General features: G+C 44.4%; 1 protein-coding gene across 37 annotated transcripts in view; it reads left to right on the forward strand.

Moving 5' to 3' along the window:
* The window catches only part of ANK2 (ankyrin 2), a 626,865-nt gene that overhangs the window by 418,887 nt on the left and 184,673 nt on the right, over positions 1-23,305 (forward strand). For all 37 annotated transcript variants that reach the window (XM_075860538.1, XM_075860544.1, XM_075860543.1 and 34 more), the window contains one exon: positions 16,125-16,226. In XM_075860538.1, coding sequence (XP_075716653.1) covers positions 16,125-16,226 — 102 coding nt within the window. The remainder of the gene's footprint in view (positions 1-16,124; positions 16,227-23,305) is intronic.

A 23,305-nucleotide genomic window follows, 5' to 3' on the forward strand; every position in this document is an offset into this window, starting at 1 on the left:
ACTGTAGACAGGGTGGGGGCTGTATAGTACTGTCTACAGGGTGGGACTGTATAGCACTGTCTACAGGGGGGCTGTATAGCACTGTCTACAGGGGGGCAGTATAATACTGTCTACAGGGAGGGCTGTATAGTACTGTCTACAGGGGGCTGTATAGTACTGTCTATGTGGGGGCTGTATAGTACTGTCTACAAGGGGGGTGTAGTACTGTACTGGGGGGGCTGTTTAGCACTGTCTACAGGGGGGGCTGTATAGCACTGTCTACAGGGGGAGAGCTGTATAGTACTGTCTACAGGGCGGGCTGTATAGTACTGTCTACAGGGGAGGCTGTATAGCACTGTCTACAGATGGGGCTGTATAGTACTGTCTACAGGGGAGGCTGTATAGTACTGTCTACAGGGGGGCTGTATAGCACTGTCTACAGGGGGAGCTGTATAATACTATCTACAGGGGAGGCTGCATAGTACTGTCTACAGAGGGGGCTGTATAGCACTGTCGATGGGGCTGTATAGCATTGTCTACAGGGGGGCTGTATAGCACTGTCTACAGGGGGGTTGTATAGCACTGTCTACAGGTGGGATCTGTATAACACTGTCTACAGGGGGGGCTGTATAGCACTGTCTACAGAGGGGGCTGTATAGCACTGTCTACAGGGTGGGGCTGTATAGCACTGTCTACAGGGGGGCTGTATAGCACTGTCTGCAGGGGGGGCTGTATAGCACTGTCTACAGGGGGGCAGTATAATACTGTCTACAGGGAGGGCTGTATAGTACTGTCTACAGGGGGCTGTATAGTACTGTCTATGTGGGGGCTGTATAGTACTGTCTACAAGGGGGGTGTAGTACTGTACAGGGGGGGCTGTTTAGCACTGTCTACAGGGGGGGCTGTATAGCACTGTCTACAGGGGGAGAGCTGTATAGTACTGTCTACAGGGAGGGCTGTATAGTACTGTCTACAGGGGGGTCTGTAAAGTACTGTCTACAAGGGGGTCTGTATAGCACCGTCTACAGGGGGCTGTATAGCACTGTCTACAGGGGGGCTGTATAATACTGTCTACAGGGTGGGCTGTATAGAACTGTCTATAGGGAGGGCTGTATAGCGCTGTCTACAGGGGGGCTGTATAGTGCTGTCTATGTGGGGGCTGTATAGTACTGTCTTCGGGAGGGGGGGCTGTATAGTACTGTCTACAGGGTGGGGCTGTATAGCACTGTCTACAGGGGGGCTGTATAGCACTGTCTGTAGGGGGGCTGTATAGCACTGTCTACAGGGGGCAGTATAATACTGTCTACAGGGAGGGCTATATAGTACTGTCTATCTACAGGGGGGGCTGTATAGTACTGTATACAAGGGGGGTGTAGTACTGTCTACAGGGGGGCTGTTTAGCACTGTCTACAGGGGGGCTGTATAGCACTGTCTACAGGGGGGCTGTATAGTACTGTCTACAGGGGAGGCTGTATAGCACTGTCTACAGATGGGGCTGTATAGTACTGTCTACAGGGGAGGCTGTATAGTACTGTCTACAGGGGGGCTGTATAGCACTGTCTACAGGGGGAGCTGTATAATACTATCTACAGGGGAGGCTGCATAGTACTGTCTACAGAGGGGGCTGTATAGCACTGTCGATGGGGCAGTATAGCATTGTCTACAGGGGGGCTGTATAGCACTGTCTACAGGGGGGTTGTATAGCACTGTCTACAGGTGGGATCTGTATAACACTGTCTACAGGGGGGGCTGTATAGCACTGTCTACAGAGGGGGCTGTATAGCACTGTCTACAGGGGGCAGTATAATACTGTCTACAGGGGGGCTGTATAGTACTGTATACAGGGTGGGGGCTGTATAGTACTGTCTACAGGGGAGGCTGTATAGTACTGTCTACAGGGGGGCTGTATAGCACTGTCTGCAGGGGGGGCTGTATAGTACTGTCTACAGGGGGGCAGTATAATACTGTCTACAGGGAGGGCTGTATAGTACTGTCTACAGGGGGCTGTATAGTACTGTCTATGTGGGGGCTGTATAGTACTGTCTACAAGGGGGGTGTAGTACTGTACAGGGGGGCTGTTTAGCACTGTCTACAGGGGGGGCTGTATAGCACTGTCTACAGGGGGAGAGCTGTATAATACTGTCTACAGGGAGGGCTGTATAGTACTGTCTACAGGGGGGGGTCTGTAAAGTACTGTCTACAAGGGGGTCTGTATAGCACTGTCTACAGGGGGCTGTATAGCACTGTCTACAGGGGGGCTGTATAGTACTGTCTACAGGGGGACTGTATAGCACTGTCTACGGGGGGCTGTATAGTACTGTCTATAGGGGAGGCTGTATAGTACTGTCTACAGAGGAGGCTGTATAGTACTGTTTACAGGTGGGCTGTATAGCACTCTCTACAGGGGGAGCTGTATAGTACTATCTACAGGGGAGGCTGCATAGTACTGTCTACAGAGGGGGCTGTATAGTACTGTCTATGGGGGGGCTGTATAGTACTGTCTACAGGGTGGGGCTGTATAGCACTGTCTAAAGGGGGGCTGTATAGCACTGTCTGCAGGGGGGCTGTATAGCACTGTCTACAGGGGGGCAGTATAATACTGTCTACAGGGAGGGCTGCATAGTACTGTCTACAGGGTGGGCTGTATAGTACTGTCTACAGGGGGGCTGTATAGTATTGTCTATGTGGGGGCTGTATAGTACTGTCTACAGGGGGGGTGTAGTACTGTCTACAGGGGGGCTGTTTAGCACTGTCTACAGGGGGGCTGTATAGTACTGTTTACAGGGAGGGCTGTATAGTACTGTCTACAGGGGGGTCTGTATAGCACTGTCTACAGGGGGCTGTATAGCACTGTCTACAGGGGGCTGTATAGCACTGTCTACAGGGGGGCTGCATAGTACTGTCTACAGGGGGGGCTGTATAGCACTGTCTACAAGGGGGCTGTATAGTACTGTCTACAGGGAGGGCTGTATAGTACTGTCTACAGGGGGGTCTGTATAGCACTGTCTACAGGGGGCTGTATAGCACTGTCTACAGGGGGCTGTATAGCACTGTCTACAGTGGGGCTGCATAGTACTGTCTACAGGGGGGCTGTATAGCACTGTCTACAAGGGGGCTGTATAGTACTGTCTACAGGGGAGGCTGTATAGTACTGTCTACAAGGGGGCTGTATAGTACTGTCTACAGGGGAGGCTGTATAGTACTGTTTACAGGGGGGCTGTATAGCACTCTCTACAGGGGAGGCTGCATAGTACTGTCTACAGAGTGTAGAAGACCTGAACAATGCAGCAGTGCGAATGTCAATCACAGTTTCTTTAAATTCAGCTGTTATAATATGGAGTGCATAAGCATGAAGGAAAAATTCAGAGGTCATTCATCATTCTAAAAATAACTACAGTAATCACTATCATGTCAGAATTGCATTTGGAGAACATGTCAATTGTTTCCAATACTCAAACTGAAATTTACTTGTACAGTTTTGTAAAACGATAAAACCATTGCCTGGCCCTAAGTGTTGCCATGGTGATTTAGAGACGTAAATTGCCATCACTAAGTAGGATTTTCATCACTTGACTGACTACTTCACCAATTGTTTTAGAGGCATGCACTAAATCTGGATTTACACTGGCAAATTTCTGCCCATAACGAGTGCCGATCGAAGATGTAAGAACTCGATCGGCGCTCATTTAAAGTCCCTTTTACATGGGCCGATGTAATCTGCATGGGGATGAACAATCGTTAATATGATCATTCGGTCCCTATACAGTTTGCAATATTGTCGGAAGCACATCCTCTGTTTACATGGGGAAATATGCCGCCAACAATGATGATTTTGTAGACCGCATGAACGATACGATCATCCGACAAACATGCATTTGCTTGTTTGTCGGCTGATCGCTGCCATTTTTACAGGGGCCAAAGATCAGGAATAAAAGTTCTTACGATCGCTTGTTTGGCAGATTATTGGCCCGTCTAAAACTAGGCCTTTACTCTTAGTTCCAGACTGAGATCTGTACTGCTGTCCCATAATTCTCATGCGGAGGAACACTTGGGTTACAAGGGAATGTCTTGAGGAACATTTAGATGCAGCGTTTGTGGTATTTATATGCGGCTTTGCTCTGGTATGGATGTCTGCACCACCACTGCGGCCCACTTACCCAGTAGAATCGTGTCAAAAGCCACTCGTATTAACATGCTATTCTGCTGCACCATTTTAAAACTCTAGCCAAACTTACACTATGAATAAGAATTGATTGTTATGCTTTTTTCAGAATCATACCTAGAACACCTCTATTCTGTTTTCTTCTAATTTTCATAAAACAGCATGCCACATTGTGGCCAATTTATCAATGTATTTGCGCCTGTTTGAGCCGAACACTATGTTCACGAAGCCCCTGAGCCACTTTCTTCGACACATACAAAATGTGTTGGGAAAAGTTGGTGGGTCTTCAGAGTTGTGTCGAGCGTAACTCAGATTCCAGCATTTTTTGCCACTTTTCTTATTTAACCTGGTATTGTTTAGGGCTATACCAGATAGCCCTGTTGTTAAAACGGGTGCATGCTGCGCGGAGGAGAGTTCCCGGCATACCACTTTCACAGTTTCCCCGCATTTTTCATCTTACAAAAACGACAAGGTCACACATATTGCCTAATGGAATAATTTGAAAAATGTGCATTTGTACGGTTTATTTCTGATCATTTTTTTCATTCATACCTATAGGTTGTGAATGATGTGATCATTTTACTTTATTATTTATTTATTTCATCTTTTTTACCTCTTTGTATCCAGTAGAGGAGAATTTATTTTCAGTCACCCAAGAACATGGCTTTTATGTGGGTCATCGCTTCCTTTTCTGTCCACACAAGTAGCTATAAATCCACTTCAGTTACAATATGTATACAGTAAGCTTTGTGGACAAGAATGACAAGACTCATTTCTCGGAGGACTTAAAATTAACTCTATAAATTGGATTGCCACCCGCAATATAATATACTGTACTTATCTTTACAATTTGACGCTGATCGTCACCACTTCTAGTTTCTATTACTGTGAGATGATGTGTTGTCCATAGTGTCATCCATACAGAATATAGTCTTTGTTTGTTTTTTATATTGTGAGAGTGTCGTAAGGTATTCTTAGGTCGGAAACCACAGTTATTGTATTTTATATTGCACCCTCTCCCGCAGAGCGTACAATGTGGCATAATGCAGGGAGAATACAGAGATGTACACATGTCCAAAGAGGACACTGTAAATTTTGCTGTTTTTCTGTATCATCTCACAGTCCTTTGCAGTCCAGCACAATAATCAGGTTTACAGAACAGATTTTGTTCAGGAATTAGTTTTATGTTTACTTTATGCATTGTATAGAATTGCTTAGTACAGCTTATATGCCATTTTTAACTGCAATCCATTTTTCTGTATGGTTTCATGAAATAGATTTTTGGGCTGTGTGATTTGGAAGAATGTAATCTATCAGTGGTATTTTTTACATAATCGGAAAGACAGCGAGGAGTAAAAAAAAAATCAAAACATGGCCCACAGTAAGTAATTCAATAGGGCTCACATGCACAGAGAGGCATTTCACACTGGCAGACTTTTACTCCATGTGCTGAGAAGGCTGGCTGTGTATTGGATGGCAGCCCCCTCCTAACGCCATTTACATGCATAACTGGCCTAGTAGGTGTAAAAATAGACAGACAGTGCCCGAATTGGAAATGGTCACTCAGTGATGACCGCAGTTGTTGGAGGTGAATCCCCAGACAGACTCCAGTGAGCAGATAGAGAAACTGAGAGAAGTAGTGAACACTGGCTGCCTGAATTTCACGTGGATGTCTGACGCAGCTGACTAGTCCATAGCTTAGGGATAAATAGTTATGGGCAATGCACCGCTCTGCCATGCCTGTCACACTGGGAAACCAATTGGTCATGTTGGAAATATCAATGATTTGGAGAAAATATTGGACTACTATGGCTACAATATTGAAGAAATCTCAGAGCAGGAATCTATGGTGAGTACATCAGGTCAAGGAGAGGAAATAGTTGTCAGCGTGATAAAGCTGGGAATCTTGGAAAGTGATTTATTTACGATAGATAGATAGATAGATAGATAGATAGATAGATAGATAGATAGATAGATAGATAGATAGATAGATAGATAGATGATAGATAGATAGATAGATAGATAGATAGATAGATATTACATAGATAGATAGATAGATAGATAGATAGATAGATAGATAGATAGATAGATAGATAGATAGATCCCCTAATATCATTTTATTGTCAGCTTTGCTCCCCTTACAAATATGCATGATCTGATAATAACCCTTCGCGGCTGTGGAAAGTTTTCATTCTCTGTCAATGCCCCGCTGGTGCCATCAGCAGAATACAAGTGCTGTTTAAAGAAGCCTGTATTCTGTCAGTGCAGTACTAATGTTGGGAACTGCTTGTAGTCTTTTGGCATATCAGACTTTAAGATGACTACAGGGTTCCCTCATTACCAAACATATCACATACTTGACATACAGTAAATGTGGTGACTGGGCCTATTGATAAATAGTGACCACTTATTAACCCTATGATATAACTTGGTAAGAGCAGTAATGTTCAGCTACAATTATCGTCTATTTGCAAATATCTTCTTGGAAATGTTATTATATTTTTGCAGTACAGTATTGTCAGCAGATATCAGTTTTTATTTGCTCATCAGACTGGAAAACGGACAGTTAGGCCTCATGCACACGACCGTAAAAACTCCCGTTATTACGGGTCGTAATTACGACCCGTAATAACGGGCTCATAGACTTCTATTGGCGACGGGTGCCTTCCCGTTTTCTCACGGGAAGGTGCCCGTGCCGTTGAAAAAGATAGAACATGTCCTATTTCAGGCCGTAATAACGGCACGGACAGTCCATAGAAGTCTATGGAGCTCTCGTAATGACGGGTGGCTACATGTGTGCACCCGTCATTACGGCAGCGTTGCTAAGCGACGTCAGTAAATAGTCACTGTCCAGGGAGCTGAAAGAGTTAACTGATCGGCAGTAACTCTTTCAGCACCCTGGACAGTGACTACCGATCAGTATAAACCTGTAAAAAATAAAAATAAAAGACGTTCATACTTACCGAGAACTTCCGGCTTCCTCCAGTCCGGTCTCCCGCCCGTTGCCTTGGTGACGCGTCCCTCTCGACATCCGGCCCGACGTCCTGGATGACGTTTCAGGCCATGTGACCGCTGCAGCCAATCACAGGTCAATCACAGGCTGCAGCGGTCACATGGACTGCCGCGTCATCCAGGGATGTCGGGCTGGATGTGAAGAGAGGGACGCGTCACCAAGACAACGGCCGGGTAAGTATGAATTTCTTTAACTTTTATTACAGAAAAGGCTGACCCTTCTCTCTATCCTGCACTGATAGAGAGAAGGGGCTGCCGATTAGTGCAGTGCTATTTTGCCGCCAAAAACGTGCCCGTAAATACGGGTGGAATACGGGTGACACCGGACCCATATTTACGGGCACGGGTTCGTAAATACTGGTGCAAAACGGGTGGAATACGTGTGACACCGGACCCGTATTTACGCCAGTATTTACGGGTGGGAAAAAATACGGTCGTGTGCATGAGGCCTTAGAATCTGATTGTTACCTATTTTGTTACAAGATACAATCTTTTCAGTAGAAGTTGTGGTTACAAGATTTTTGCCAGGATACAATACAGGGAGGAATATATGACCTATAAAGAACAGCTGTAGCATTAAAAAAGAACTCCGGCTATATTTGAGAATGACATAATAAGTAATTCCCTTGTATAAAATAGTCATCATAATCGTTCATAATTTATTATAATAAGGGATCCTATAATAACCCTGCAGGGCTGTAAAGATTTTATTATGGAAGTGATAATGTGATTCAATTTCCAAACCATTGTTTGACTTTGTGGCCCATTCACACAGATGCATGCTGTACCGATCTATATAACTGTGTACATAGCCTACAATGGGAACATACTGTACCTCCGTGTGACTCCGATTTTATGGAGGCACATAAAGGTTTTCTGTCACAGGTTCATATGAATTCCATGAGAAGAAAAATTGTGAGATGTTCCATCATATGCCATATTACAGAGGTATTTTCCCTACATGCATCACTTTCAGGGGAAAATACGATGCTGTACAATGTACATGTATGACGGAGTGCCTATAGGCTGATAATCCAGACCTGCCGAGACTCTGTGTGCCAGTGTAAGGTCTTTGCTTTGCTCATTGCTTCTTAAATGTATATGTTGTCACCGGAATAATTAAAGGCAGGACACAAGAAAAGCAGAAAATAACCGGAGCAAGTGACAATTAAAGGACATTTCCATCACTTTTTCCATGTGCTTCTCCTGATCTTACCAATCACAGTCTTATCCCAATGATCCATGTCCTCGTGTGATTTTCTGCCTGTAGGCTTATGCATGCAATGGAAAACAACCCCCAGGTGACTTTCACTGTACCAGGCGCTAATGTTAACTTTATCATTTCGATAGCTGTAAATACTATCGCTACAACTTTCCAATTCTTTATTTGATCCGTTCATTGTCTATTTACATATTCAAAGGTTGGCATTATTCAGTCCAAGCAGTTAACATACATCACCCATGTGATGTAATGTAAGGCCCCAGTACACGGAGTTCCCTGTAGCTGGGTGCTGACGTCGGGAGCCGCCATATCATGCCTTATTGGGTGCTGTATGTTGGTGATATTCTCCCCTTAAAAGCATTGCTACAACCTCTGTAATATGGCATGCAAATAAATCGGAGGAATTCAAAGGTACAGTATAGGCCCATGTGCTTCTTTGGGGGCTCTACTACAGCTCCATACGAAACAGAGCCATACTATGGCTGTGCATACAGTGGAGGAAATAAGTATTTGATCCCTTGCTGATTTTGTAAGTTTGCCCACTGTCAAAGACATGAACAGTCTAGAATTTTTAGGCTAGGTTAATTTTACCAGTGAGAGATAGATTATATATTTTAAAAAAAATCACATTGTCAAAATTATATATATTTATTTGCATTTTGCACAGAGAAATAAGTATTTGATTCCTTTGGCAAACAAGACTTAATACTTGGTGGCAAAACCCTTGTTGGCACGCACAGCAGTCAGACATTTTTAGTAGTTGATGATGAGGTTTGCACACATGTTAGATGGAATTTTGGCCCACTCCTCTTTGCAGATCATCTGTAAATCATTAAGATTTTGAGGCTGTCGCTTGGCAACTCGGATCTTCAGCTCCCTCCATAAGTTTTCGATGGGATTAAGGTCTGGAGACTGGCTAGGCCACTCCATGACCTTAATGTGCTTCTTTTTGAGCCACTCCTTTGTTGCCTTGGCTGTATGTTTCGGGTAATTGTCGTGCTGGAAGACCCAGCCACGAGCCATTTTTAATGTCCTGGTGGAGGGAAGGAGGTTGTCACTCAGGATTTGACGGTACATGGCTCCATCCATTCTCCCATTGATGCGGTGAAGTAGTCCTGTGCCCTTAGCAGAGAAACACACCCAAAACATAATGTTTCCACCTCCATGCTTGACAGTGGGGACGGTGTTCTTTGGGTCATAGGCAGCATTTCTCTTTCTCCAAAAACGGCGAGTTGAGTTAATGCCAAAGAGCTCAATTTTAGTCTCATCTGACCACAGCACCTTCTCCCAATCACTCTCAGAATCGTCCAAATGTTCATTTGCAAACTTCAGATGGGCCTGTACATGTGCGTTCTTGAGCAGGGGGACCTTGCGGGCACTGCAGAATTTTAATCCATTACGGCGTAATGTGTTACCAATGGTTTTCTTGGTGACTGTGGTCCCAGCTGCCTTGAGATCATTAACAAGTTCCCCCCGTGTAGTTTTCGGCTGAGCTCTCACCTTCCTCAGGATCAAGGATACCCCACGAGGTGAGATTTTGCATGGAGCCCCAGATCGATGTCGATTGACAGTCATTTTGTATGTCTTCCATTTTCTTACTATTGCACCAACAGTTGTCTCCTTCTCACCCAGCGTCTTACTTATGGTTTTGTAGCCCATTCCAGCCTTGTGCAGGTCTATGATCTTGTCCCTGACATCCTTAGGCTGGGTTCACACGACCTATTTTCAGGCATAAACGAGGCGTAGTTGGTCAAAAACCGTCTGAAAAGCAGGGTCTGTTTTCCCTTGAAAACAGCTCTGGATTTTCAGATGTTTTTGGTCACTACGTGTGCACATACCCTAAGAAAGCTCTTTGGTCTTGCCCATGTTGTAGGGGTTAGAGTCAGACTGATTAATTGAGTCTGTGGACAGGAGTCTTTTATACAGGTGACCATGTAAGACAGCTGTCTTTAATGCAGGCACCAAGTTGATTTGGAGCGTGTAACTGGTCTGGAGGAGGCTGAACTCTTAATGGTTGGTAGGGGATCAAATACTAATTTCTCTGTGCACAATGCAAATAAATATATATAATTTTGACAATATGATTTTCTGATTTTTTTTTAATATAATCTATCTCTCACTGGTAAAATTAACCTAGCCTAAAAATTCTAGACTGTTCATGACTTTGACAGTGGGCAAACTTACAAAATCAGCAAGGGATCAAATACTTATTTCCTCCACTGTATGAGGCCTGAAGCTGTTTTTTCACATTTATTTCACTTGGTCTAAATTCGGCATTTCTGAATGTGATAACTAATAATGGCAGTCACTACAGTCCCTCCAGGGGGTATCACCCAGCTTTTGACATACTCTGAAAGGCATATATATATTGTGTGTGTTAATATCAGATTTTGAGTTGCTTGTAGCTGAATGATCACTTATCTCTCATGCCTGTGAGAAGCCAAATTTGCATCTCTGTGACGGGGAAGGTGTAGCAGGACTTTACTTTATACCGTATATGCAAAAATATTTCCACAGGGATAGAAAAAAAGGGAAAATAAGTCATACACGGATCATGTTGCCCCTAGCAGATCTTAATACTCTGTATGGCTTTGAAATGAGTGTGACAACCGGTCATATAAACGGTAGAAGAACTTCATTACTTCAGCGCCTTAAGGTAATAATTTTATGTAATCGGCAAATACTTTGTTCCAAGAGTTAAGCTTTTCCACAAAGTCAAGACCCAGCTGGCATGAACGGCTTGTGCTTGCTGGTGCTAGTTTAGAATCCAGTAGGAGTAGCAATGCAGTGACTCACATCTTCTCCAAGTTTCATTTGTCTTTATCTGGTTTTCTGCTTAGACTCTTGTTGCTACGAGATGACATTCTACAGATCTATTTGTATTGAAAGCCATTTTTACTTCTGCATAATCATAAGTTATGATAATAAAGTAATATAGCAGGGAGATACGCCGGAATATACGCAAATTGTGCTTCGTTTAGTGCGTATATTTGGGCAGATTTATATCAAATCGGATTTAATCAAATCTTATCCACACACTGCAGAAAAATTCAGCACAAAATACTTGCAGAAATTGACCTGTGATGCGGATTATAAATTCATAGCATGACCATTTGTGTTTCGTTAATTCGGAGCATATTTGTTGTAGGAGAGGGGTGGGGAACCTTTTTTCTGCCAAGGGCCATTTTGATATTTATAACATCATTCGCGGGTCATACAAAATTATCAACTTAAAAATGACCCTGCTATATTTGGTCAAACATTTTATTAACTCACCCCTAATGTGATGGCTGGAACTGCTTCTCTTTGGTGAGGCGCGTGATGTTAGCCGGTCAGTCTGGAGCGCCTCGACTCTTTGCAATGATAAGTTTTGAAAATAACTCGCAGCAGTAACTTGTTCCGACTTACTTGCTTAAAGGGGTTTTCCCATCAGGGACATTTATGACATATTCACTGGATATGTCATAAATGTCAGATAAATGCAGGTCCCATCTCTGTGACCCCAACCTATCTCTAGAACGGGGCCCCCTAAACCCCGTTCTACCTCTCTGTGTTCTGGCTAATTTCCAACCATGAATAAGAAAACAGTATAGCTCACTGAGCTACGCAGTTTCCGTAACTCCCATAGTAGTGAACGGCAGTTACGGAAGCAGCGTATAATGCGAGTTATGCTGTTTCCGTAACTACCATTCAGTTCTTTGGGAGTTACGGAAACAGCGTAGCTCAGCGAGTTATACTGTTTTCTTATTCATGGTCGAAAATCACAAGCTTCAGCCACAACATGAAGAGGTAGAACGGGGTTTAGGGGGCCCCGTTCTAGAGATAGGTGTGGGACTCGCATCTATCTGACATTTATGACATATCCTGTGGATATATCATAAATGTCCTTGATGGGAAAACCCCTTTAAGTCACCTGACCTCACTTCATGCGTTAAGGACAGGTTCTATGTCTACACTACAGCTAAATTTCTACTTTTAGGTCTCTGCTATGTTTCTAAATTTTAGGTCAGGAGGGAAGATGGAGCCAAGTACTGTCATTCACTACTAGTGAATGAGGATGCGGCGGTTTGAGTGGGGAGGTCAGTACGTGCCGGCCCGGGAGTGGACCAGTCCGGTCACCAGACCTCACATCACTGACGTGAGTTCAGGTGACTCAGGTCAGATGACCTGACTGATCCACTTTCGGGCCGGCACGCACCGATCTCACTCAGACCACCGCCGCCATACTTGCCTCTGTCTGCCCTCCTCCTGCTTCTAAACGTGAGTAGGGCGGACGGAGCCAAGTAGCGAATGACGCGGCGGTCTGAGTGAGGTCGGGCCAGACTAAGTGATCTCGTGGGCCTTATACGGGTCCCATAGTATCTCCCATATCTTCGAACTTGGTAGTTTCACCCATGTTTTATCCCCTTGAGGACATAGACAATTTTGCAGAACTGGATTTTTATTTTTATTTCTTACAACACTATGTCATTCAACTTTGTTATTTTCTTTCCTTATGGAATATTGCTGGATGAGGCCTTGTATTTTGCTGGATGAGTTGTACTTTCTTTAGACACCATTCTGGGGTACACACACATCATTTATCATGGGGGAAATGTAAAATTCCACGTACTCCAATGCCATACATGTGTTTTTATTTTTCTTTGTCCGTTCACTAATCATCACAAATAATATTATACATGAAATACTAAACATGTTATATATTTTTTAGTGTCTTGCAAAGTATGTTTATTGCACTTTACTTATAGTCAAGGGTTCACACAGTTTTTTTCACGGCGATTTTTGCTGCGTTTTACGCCCGCGGCCATTGAGCGCCGCGGGCAAAAAACGCTGTCAAATATGCTTTCTCTGCCTCCCAGAGTTCAGAGACGTAAACGCCCGAAGATAGGGCATGTCGCTTCTTTTTACCGTGAGACTGTTTTTCCGCTCGCGGAAAAAAAACTATTTCAATGGGAGGCATTTTCGGCGATTTTTTGACGCGTTTCCATGTAAAAAAAACTCTGTGTGACCTGGCCCTAAGCTGTCTATGTTTTTTGTTATGACTTTATTGCAGTGTACAAAGGGTTCATGGCAGAATTCAGAAGTCTCTTTTATCCATGCCATTAGACAGGGAGTGCAGCCACGTAGTACGTCACTGTTCAGGAACTCATTCCTGCTACTGACATATTATAATGGCACTGGGTGACAAGGAAGGTTTCACAGATATAGCAGGGCTGAGTGTGTTATTTGGCGCAGCTCATCCTGTTAGATGAGTGTTACATAGGACTGCAGGTAAAAAGTGATCAAGGTGCACGAAAGTTCACCGCTGTGATATGTAATGTGTGTCTTCACGTACCACAGAGGCTGCACTAATGCTGTACAATATTGTATTTGACATGGTAGTATCTCCAGCCGTGCCGGGGTTAAGCTGCAGTGTGTTATGTGCAGAACACCACTGTGGCGGTGATGCAGCATTGTCCTCACTGCAGTACTGCTCAGCTGAGCTGCGCTTTATCTGCTTACACGATTGGCTAAGCATCAGGGGGGACTGGTGACACATCAATGCGGATTACTGGTTTGCTTCCCGTGACCTTTAGTTAAATGTGCCAAAGTGGGAAAATGTGCCCATAGCACCACTCGGACCAGTCTAGTGCTCACACCCATAGGTACTAGATAGCTCATGATTACAAGACGACTACTACCCTCAACACATTGACGCAGAGTTCTGTTATCTAAGTGCATGCTTATGTCATTGCTAATTTCTGCCCTTCACTTCTGAGCATTTCCTATGGAAAGCCGGACACTCATGATAAAAGCCATTAGCAAAAGGATTAATATTTGATTTCTACATATCTAAAAGCCTGGTATGTTAAATGTCGCTGCCTGTCAGTCAGTTTCAGAGGTCTATTCAGCAAAGCATAGTAAAAGGCACAGTAACAGTTTAGATGAAATACTGCAATACAGGTTTATGCTTGCACTGATAGTACAGGCAAATACTGTCAATACTGAGCTTTTTTTTTTATTGCTGATCTGTGCTTCTCTAACGTAAGGGCTCATTCTCGCTGTTACGGAACCTGTACGGCAGAGTGGGACTGTATGGCACGGAGCTGTGTGTACTAATCTGCTCTTTCTTAGTGATATCCATAGGCATAGCTATAGATTTATATGGGGCTCTACTATACTTTCATACAGAGTTTTCCTGTGGAATTCAGTATAAGGCCCCCTGCACAGTGCCGTACCCGTAATCTCGGACGGTGATTATGGGCACAGCCGGCCGCGGACAGTCGTCTCCCATTATAAAAAGCAAAATGATCTTTTGTGGAGCCTCTGTACGGCACGGACACCTTCCCCTAAATAAACAGGAAGGTGTCCGTGTCAATTGAAGTGAATGGGTCCATAATTACAGAAGAATTCTACGGTCGTGTGCATGGGGCCTTATTATTCGGCTTCAAGGGGAAAATATGTCCATAATACGGGCGCAGAAAGTGGCACCATACAACCGCAATTGCGTGTCTAAGACTCCATAGTGCAAAGTTACATGGACTCCATGGGCCTCCATACTTGCTCAATGTACACAGCTCCGAAAACAGGGATGATACCTAATATAGCATGCAGTGGAGCATTTGCAATCTTTCATATTCATGCCCGGTAATGAGCGCCGATTGATGATAACAGCATATCGATTGGTGCTCGTTTGCTACATTTACATGGAGCAATGATCATGGCTACATGGTTGACGAATGATCGTTAATAGGAATGTCAGACCCCATACTGTTTGTATATTGTCGGCAGCAGATCCCTTGTTTACCCGGGGCCACGTGCTGCTGACCAACAACCATTTTTAGGGCAGCATAAAAGATGCAATCATCCGACGAAGCGTTTGCTCGTTCATGGGCTGATGGCTGACATGTTTATACAGGCCGATGATTTGGAACGAGCGTTCGTACGAGTTCTCGTTTGCCTGATCATCGGCTTGTGTAAAATGTGTTTTTTTTGCAATTTGCTTACCGCATATAGAATCATATAATCAGTGAATTTATTCAGTTATTGTATTTTAAGGGCTGGTGAATTGAAAGTTGGTCAGTGTTGCTTTGGATCCTGAGTACTGAACCAACCAGGGCAATCAATCTGGCGTTTGTATATTTTCCCATTGCTTTTATGGGTGTCCTCCAGATTGTTTACCCAAACCATGTGTATCGTGGCTATAGTGGTTGTTAAGGGGCCCATAACCTTTACTGCCTGGAGGCCCAAGCCACTCCAGGTCCACCCCTGCTCTAGTCTCTGAGGTAGAAATAATATACTGAGAAAACAGGGGCTGATGTATGTAAATACTGTCTGTGTTTCGAACTGCGGAATATGTTAGATAATTCTTGGAAATTAATAAACTATTGTCTACAGTCACAGTTGTCCCCACCTGTAGATTTGGGGGTCAGGGTATTTTGACGGGGGTGGTCTATTTCAATAATTATGTATAATTGTGTATGTTTAATGCATATTATTCTATAGCCAAGGTCAGTAAATGTATCTGTCCATATTCAATATATGTTGCATAAATGCAGGGAGTATTACTGATTGTTACTGTACTTTATTAATATTGGTATATAAACCTGTCTCTATTTTGACTTTAAGGCAGACTATGAACACACATGGCAAGAATTATTATGGACCTATGTTTTAGTTGTTATTATGCTGATACATTAATCTATAAATAAGTATATTTGGTTTACAATGCTCCAAATATGTAACAAACTTACTTTCTTATTTTAACAGTCGGACAGCAATACCAGCTTTCTCAAAGCTGCTCGATCAGGCAATTTGGACAAGGTGCTGGAATACCTAAAAGGAGGAGTAGATATCAATACGTGTAACCAGGTACAGTAAATTACCAATGAACGTATATAATACATGGTGTTTGTCAAGTTCTCAGGCATAATTTATGCCTGGGAGGCCTTAGGACCCTGTTTCTCATTTGTCTTACACAATGCATGCAACATTTCTCCTGCCGTTGCTTGCAACTTCAATGTGATCCAAATTATGGTCCTAGAAATAGTCTGTTTTGCTCCTTATTGCGATCCAAAGGATAGGGAGAAAAAAAGAAAAATTCTGCCACCAAGCAAAGTTCTTGGGCACTAGAGCAGTACAAAGCTATTCATGCTCACCATACAGCTTACGGCATAGACAAGCGGCATACATAGCACACTCCCTATATAGCACTGGTTCCTGACATTTCAGCTAATTTGCCCAATTTTTTATAGACCTAAATTGCAAACACTAAATATTAAGACCATAGAACCCCTTTAAGGTCTTATAAGCCCAATAGTGAATTACAATTCATGGACGTACATACCATAAAGTCAGGTCATGTGACTGCTATTGGACGTGGAGCCTGGAACCAAAGCAGGATTCTCCTCTTCAGTAGAACTGTATTATAAAAAAAACAAGGGAGAGGGGAATTGGCCCAAAGGTTATGGAAAGTCAAACAAACACCAGACCCTCCAGTCCTGTGCAGCAAAACCGGACACCTTAATGGGGGCCCAGTTTGATCTCTGCTATGGGGCCACCTCTCGTCTATGTATACCACTGCCACAATGCCTTTCAGTTTTTGAATATTTAAAGCCAATATGAAATTACTTTTTAAAACTATTGTAAATCTAAAGAGTATCTCTAGCTTCCAGGAGGGAAATATAGGCAATTACATCAATGGACACTGCAGATCCTTAATTTTTTGTATGAAGGCAGTGACAGGCAGCGGTGTTGAGTACTGAAAATACCACTGGCTGTCACCACTGCAAGATGCAGGTAGACAAAAACAATGGAAACGAGGTCGGATCCACTGTAAAAAATCAACACCATCCAGGCGCAAACTTTCAAGATTCAAGAGTCAAGATTTTTGGTAAAAGCAAGCGAGGTTGGCACCTGACGCTCTAGGGATTACGGCACCGGCAGCATCCTTCCTAACCATCGCGCTCCGCAATAGTATTGTGCCTATTCATGCACAACCATTTAAGATGAGCCTCCATTTACTACGCTCAACCGAGAAAGACAATCTTAACCTGACGTACTCACCCTATGTTTCGCCTGTTTATTCTCTTTGTTGTCACTTCTCTAGCCTTTGTATACACCACTGCAAGATGGTCACAGATCTAGTGATGATTATTAAATGTTGGAGAACATTTTACATTTTAGCCACATTTAACCTTTTGATTAAAACTATATTTTGGTCCCTAGTTCTCCTGTCATTTACTAGAGGTATAGAACATGTATTTGTTATTTTGCACTGATCCTATTTTTACTCAGGGAAGATAATCCTGTGAAATTTACTGGTGTAGCTAAAAATATTCATTCATTACGTTCTATATTTAGCCCCTGGGGCAGGCAGAAGATCACTGAGTAATGACATTAATAGTACTTCTATGTTCTTTAAAAATGTTCATTGCCTTCTCTTGCATTAATTATCTTGTTTAAGGCATTTTACAAATTGCTTGTTTAAGCCCATTTATGTCGCATGTTGCAAAGTTAGCAGAATATTTAATGTTTTCAGATTCATAACTATAGGATTTTATCTGTGTTCATCATAACATTAATATTTGCTAAATAGAATAAATGAGTAATTTTGCTGATTTATTATATAGTATCTTTTTGTTTTGTATTATATAGCTGACAGGTTACTACAATACAGAGACACATGTGAATTCTCTATTGTACACCACACACACACACACACACACACACACACACACACATATACAGTACGTATCACTCCTCTGCAAATCAGATAGTATGCACTTGACCTAGTAACAGTGCCATACCTGTCCATAGGTTGTGGGTGGTATTGCAGCTTAGCTTTATTGAAGTAAATGGTGCTGTAATACCACCCACAACATGTGGACAGGTGTGGAACTTTTCCTAGTAGAAAGCTGCTATATTTTTCTAATCCTGTACAATCCCTTTAATCACTGGGTGAATTTCTGCAACTTTCTAATACATTGTGTTTCAAGACCTCACCGTTTTTAAGATCACTGTTTGCTATCAGTGAATGAGAACAATCCTGTTTACCTTCAGTGGCACGACAAAATCCATGCATACCTAAAATTGTATACAGTCTAGGCAATGCTCTGAACTTAAGATCCTGGACTCCAGAATGATATATTGTAGAAAACAACCAGAGACATTTGTGCAGCTGCTGCTAATTTATTAGGCTGTATTCACAAGTGCAGGTTTTGATCTGGTTTTTATGCCGTTTTTGAAGTGAAAACCAGGAGTGGATTTAAATAACAGGAGGAGTAGTATCTGTTCTTTGTACTTTCACACCCTATGATCCATACCTGCTTTTGGCATCAAACCCTACAGAAAAAAAAACCTGATCACAACCTGTACATGTGAATACTCCTTTGGGGGCAGTTCACACGTTGCGTAAATACTGAGGATTTTCTGCAACGGGATTAGTTGCGGAAAATCCGCAGCAAATACAGTAGCAGCAAAGTGGATGAGATAAAACAAATCTCATCCCCACCTTGCTTAAACAATGAGTGGAACATGTCAATTGTATTTGCGTAAACGCTGCTTATTTGTTGCAGGTTTTCCCCATTAAATTCAATGGGGAGGTAAAATCTGCAACAACTAGTAGTTGTTGTGTTTTTTACAGTGGGTTCGCAGCCATTCCACAGCAAAAAACGCAACTCAGAAAATTAATAAAAACGTATACTTACCCAGGAGTCTGTGTTTCTTCCTCCGGGCTGGCCTCCTGGGATGACGTTTCATCCGATGTGACCGCTGCAGCCGATCACAGGCTGTAGCGGCAGTCAAACGTCATCCCAAGATGTCAGAGGGCCGGCCTCCTGAGATGACGCTTCATCCAGTCTCCAGGGATGAAACATCAGTGCTAAGTTGTGCTGTTTTCCGCAGCTGACATTCCGGGCGAAAAACGACACCAGAGTTTGGTGTGGTTTTTCGCCCGGAATTCCCTACAGCGCCCTGACCCAAAACAAGCAGGAAAATCAGACCGAATAATTGCACCAAATGGTGCTTTTATTTGGTGCATATATTCAGCCAAATTTACCGCTGTGGAAAACGGCGGGCCGAAACAAAAAAAGGCCAATAGTAGGGCTGGGCGATTATGACCTAAATCAGAATCACAATTAATTGAACATGCAACCTCAATTACTATTAATAAACAGTTTTTAGGCCACACTCCTTTTTACATGCCATGCCCCCTATTTGCATGCCATGCCATTTAATTAATATAGATCCCCTAAGCCTGCTGTATACTACTGTATATAAAATACCCCCTCGACACTGCCTCTCACACAGTATAATATCCCAATAGCTGCCCCCATGCAGTATAATGCCCACATACAGCCCCAATAGTGCCTAATAAAAAGAATAATATACATGCTCACCTAACCCCGTTCCAACGTCAAGTGGAGGAGGATATCCCTCTGCTCCTCCGGTCCGGCTCGGGACATATTTTCAGGTTCCGCTGCACTTTTGACATATACCAGCATTTCATGCATCCTATTGTTCCACGGTTTCCTCAATGCCCACCCCATTTACTTCTTGTTTAGCCTCAATGCCCACGCGCCACGGCAAGCGGACAGTGCCTGCCCCCAATGGTATATACACAGATGATGGGGGTTATATACAGGGTTGATTGGGTTATATACAGGGATGATGGCTGACTGGTACATACAGGGATGATGGGGGTCCCTGTATATAACCCCCATCATCCCTGTATATAACTACCATTATCCCTGTATATTACCTTCATCATTCCTGTATATAACTCCCATCATCCCTGTATACAGGTTTGATCGGGGTAATATACTGGAATGATGGGGATTATATGCAGGGATGATGAGGGTAATATCATCCCTATATATAACCCCCATCATCCATGTATATACCAGTGGGGAAAGCATTGAGGCTAAACAAGAAATAAATGGGGCTGGCTTTGAGGACACCGTGGACCAATAAGCTGCCTGAAATGCCAGTATATGGCAGTAGTGCAGCAGACTGAATACATTCGTGCTATGCCCCTCACAGGTCAGCACAGACAGGCGCGAGGCAGTGACGTCATCATGCCTGTGTGCACTGAGCCACGAGTGGCCTGCGTTATATAGGGAATAGTAGAGCAGGGAACTGCGGTTCCCTGATCGACTTTAAGATTCAACTTTATCTGCGTCCTAAGGATGCAGATACAGTTGAAATCAGGAAACTGAAAAAAACGAAATGTGCAAGTTGACCTCGATTATCTGCACTGAATTTCGGTTTCAATTATTTTCTAATTAATTGCCCAACACTAGCCAATACCCACTTCTCCAACGCCTCCGTACTTGCCGGCTGCGCTGTGTCCAGTCGCCCTCCTGTCATGACATTTCATCACATGTAACCACTGCAGCCTGGGATTGGCAAAAAAAATAGCAACTCAATATTTGACTCACCCTGCAGACCAAAGCATAAATCCAATCCACAATACCCTCAGCAAAGTCGGGATTGGGCCCTTCACATTGTTTACAGTAATATGAACTGTAGCAATGCAAACTCCAAAAACATACTGATAGGCTCATTGGAAATTTAGACTGAGGGTCCCAATGGGGATAGGAACCAATGTGAGTGACAATTTCTGTAGCCCTGCAAAATATATTGACGTGATATAAAAGCATAAAATAACGAAATTAATAAAACAGCAGCAGGACTACTTTTACTTGGGCAACAACCACCAAAGAATGGATAGTTGTGTCATATATCAGTGAAATCCACTGCAGTCACCACAGGGTTTTCCTTCATAAAAATGAACAACGTTCCTGCACCATAGTAAGTTTCCCAGCCTCTGGGCCCAGTAGTAGCCGATATGGCTGCTACAACTATAGTTATGTCCATGCCTGCAGAGCTGAAAGAAAACCACTATCCAGAACAAAGCTCAGTACAGAAATACAGCACTAGAACCAAGCTCTGACATATATACAGCACCAGAACAAAGCTCAGTGTCACGAAGGGTCTGTGGACCCACTGGGCCGTACCGCCTTCGCGGTAAGGCAGCTGGCCAACAGGGCGCAGGTGAATGTCTGTAGTTCGTATAAGTACCTGTGGCGGCTCAGACAGCAGCAAGGCAGGCAGGGCTGGGACTAGGCAGCAGGTAGACGTCAGGCGAGGTGAAGCAGGTCAGACGTGGATACAGCACGACACGACTTTGGCACAGCACAGTGCTCGACTAGGATGGTATGGAATGCTAGGGACAGGAACACTAACTGGAACAGGTACAGGAACTGGAACAGGTACAGGAAGAGTTAACACACTAGGAGGCCATCACATAGACAAACTAGGGAACAACAACGCTCAGGCATCGAAGCAGGGGGCTGGACCCCTTTTATAGTCCAGGGTACTCACGGGTCAAAGTTCGTCAAAAGGTCCGGTGCGCGTGCTGCCCCTTTAAGAGCGGGCACGAGCGTGCGTGCACACCCTACGGGATCCGACTGTGGTGAGTGGACGCGAGCACTGGCGTCTGCTGAGGAGGAGGCTGGGGCCAGCGCTTGCCGACTCGTGGCTGCGGCTGTCAGGAGGGGACCGGAGCTGACAGCCCGAAGCCACGAACATTACACTCAGTACATATATACAGCACTAGAATCAAGCTCAGTACATAAATACAGCACTAGAACCAAGCCCATACATATATACAGCACCAGAACAAACCTCAGTACATAAATACAGCACCAGAACTGTCACGGGCACAGGGTATGTGGACCCACTAGGCCGCTCTGCCGTAGCGGGGAGGCAGCTGACCAGGTCACAGTCTAAGCAGAAGTAAATGGTAGACAGTATGCTTGGGTACCTGAAATAGTCCGGGCGGTGGCTGTGGCTTCAGCACGGATGGAGGCAGGTGCGGCAAGTGGCGCCAGACGTGGCGGGCAGTATCCGATGACACTTGTCGTGGCAGATGGCACTTGACGTGGCAGAAGACACTTGACATGGCAGATGGCACTTGACGTGGCAGATGACACTTGAACGCGGGTAGGCACAGGAACAACACGGAATACAGGAACGGTAACAGGGCACGGGTAACAGCTGGAACGGGAGACACTAAGGAACCATTTGGGAGACAGACTGGGAAAGACTAACAACGCTCAGGCAAGGATTAGAAGGCCAGGGGCCTTCTTATAGACCAGGAAATCGTGGCAGTTGATGGTGATGACGATTTCCTAATTGCGCGCGCTGGCCCTTTAAGGCCGGGCGCGAGCGTGTGCGCGCGCACCCTACGGGATCCAGCCGAACGGAGCGGAAGTGAGCGCTGGCAACTCCTAGGAGGGAGACGGAGGCCAGCGCTCACAGATCCATGGCTGCGGGCGTCGGGAGGTGAGTAAACCCGACGGCCCGCGGCCATGGGCGCTACAGTATCCCCCTCTTACGCCCCCTCTTCTTGGGGCCAGAGTGAGAGAGGAACTTTTTAATAAGAGCAGGAGCACTGAGGTTCTCTTCTGGCTCCCAGGACCTCTCCTCAGGACCAAACCCTCTCCAGTCCACCAAATAGAAAGTCCTTCCTCCTACTCTCTTGCGGTCCAGGATCTCCTTTACCTCAAATACATCAGAAGGACCGCTGGGAGCAACTGTGGGACTAGAGGTCTTGCTGTAGCGGTTCAGGACCACTGGTTTCAGGAGGGACACATGGAAGGAGTTAGGGATTCTGAGGGTAGGAGGCAGCCGCAGCTTATAGGAGACCGGGTTAATTTGTTGCAGGACCTCGAAAGGACCAAGGAACCTGGGAGCGAACTTGTATGAGGGCACCCTCAAGCGAATGTTCCGAGAGGACAGCCAGACTTTAGTCCCCGGAAGATACTGAGGCGGCTCTCTTCTCCTAGTATCTGCCTTTCGCTTCATGCGTTCGACCGCCAGCAAAATAGAGGACCGGGTCTGTTGCCAGATTTGCAGGAAGTCCCCATATGCAGAGTCAGCAGCGG

Source organism: Rhinoderma darwinii, chromosome 1, assembly GCF_050947455.1.
Source record: "Rhinoderma darwinii isolate aRhiDar2 chromosome 1, aRhiDar2.hap1, whole genome shotgun sequence".
NCBI lineage: Eukaryota > Metazoa > Chordata > Amphibia > Anura > Rhinodermatidae > Rhinoderma > Rhinoderma darwinii.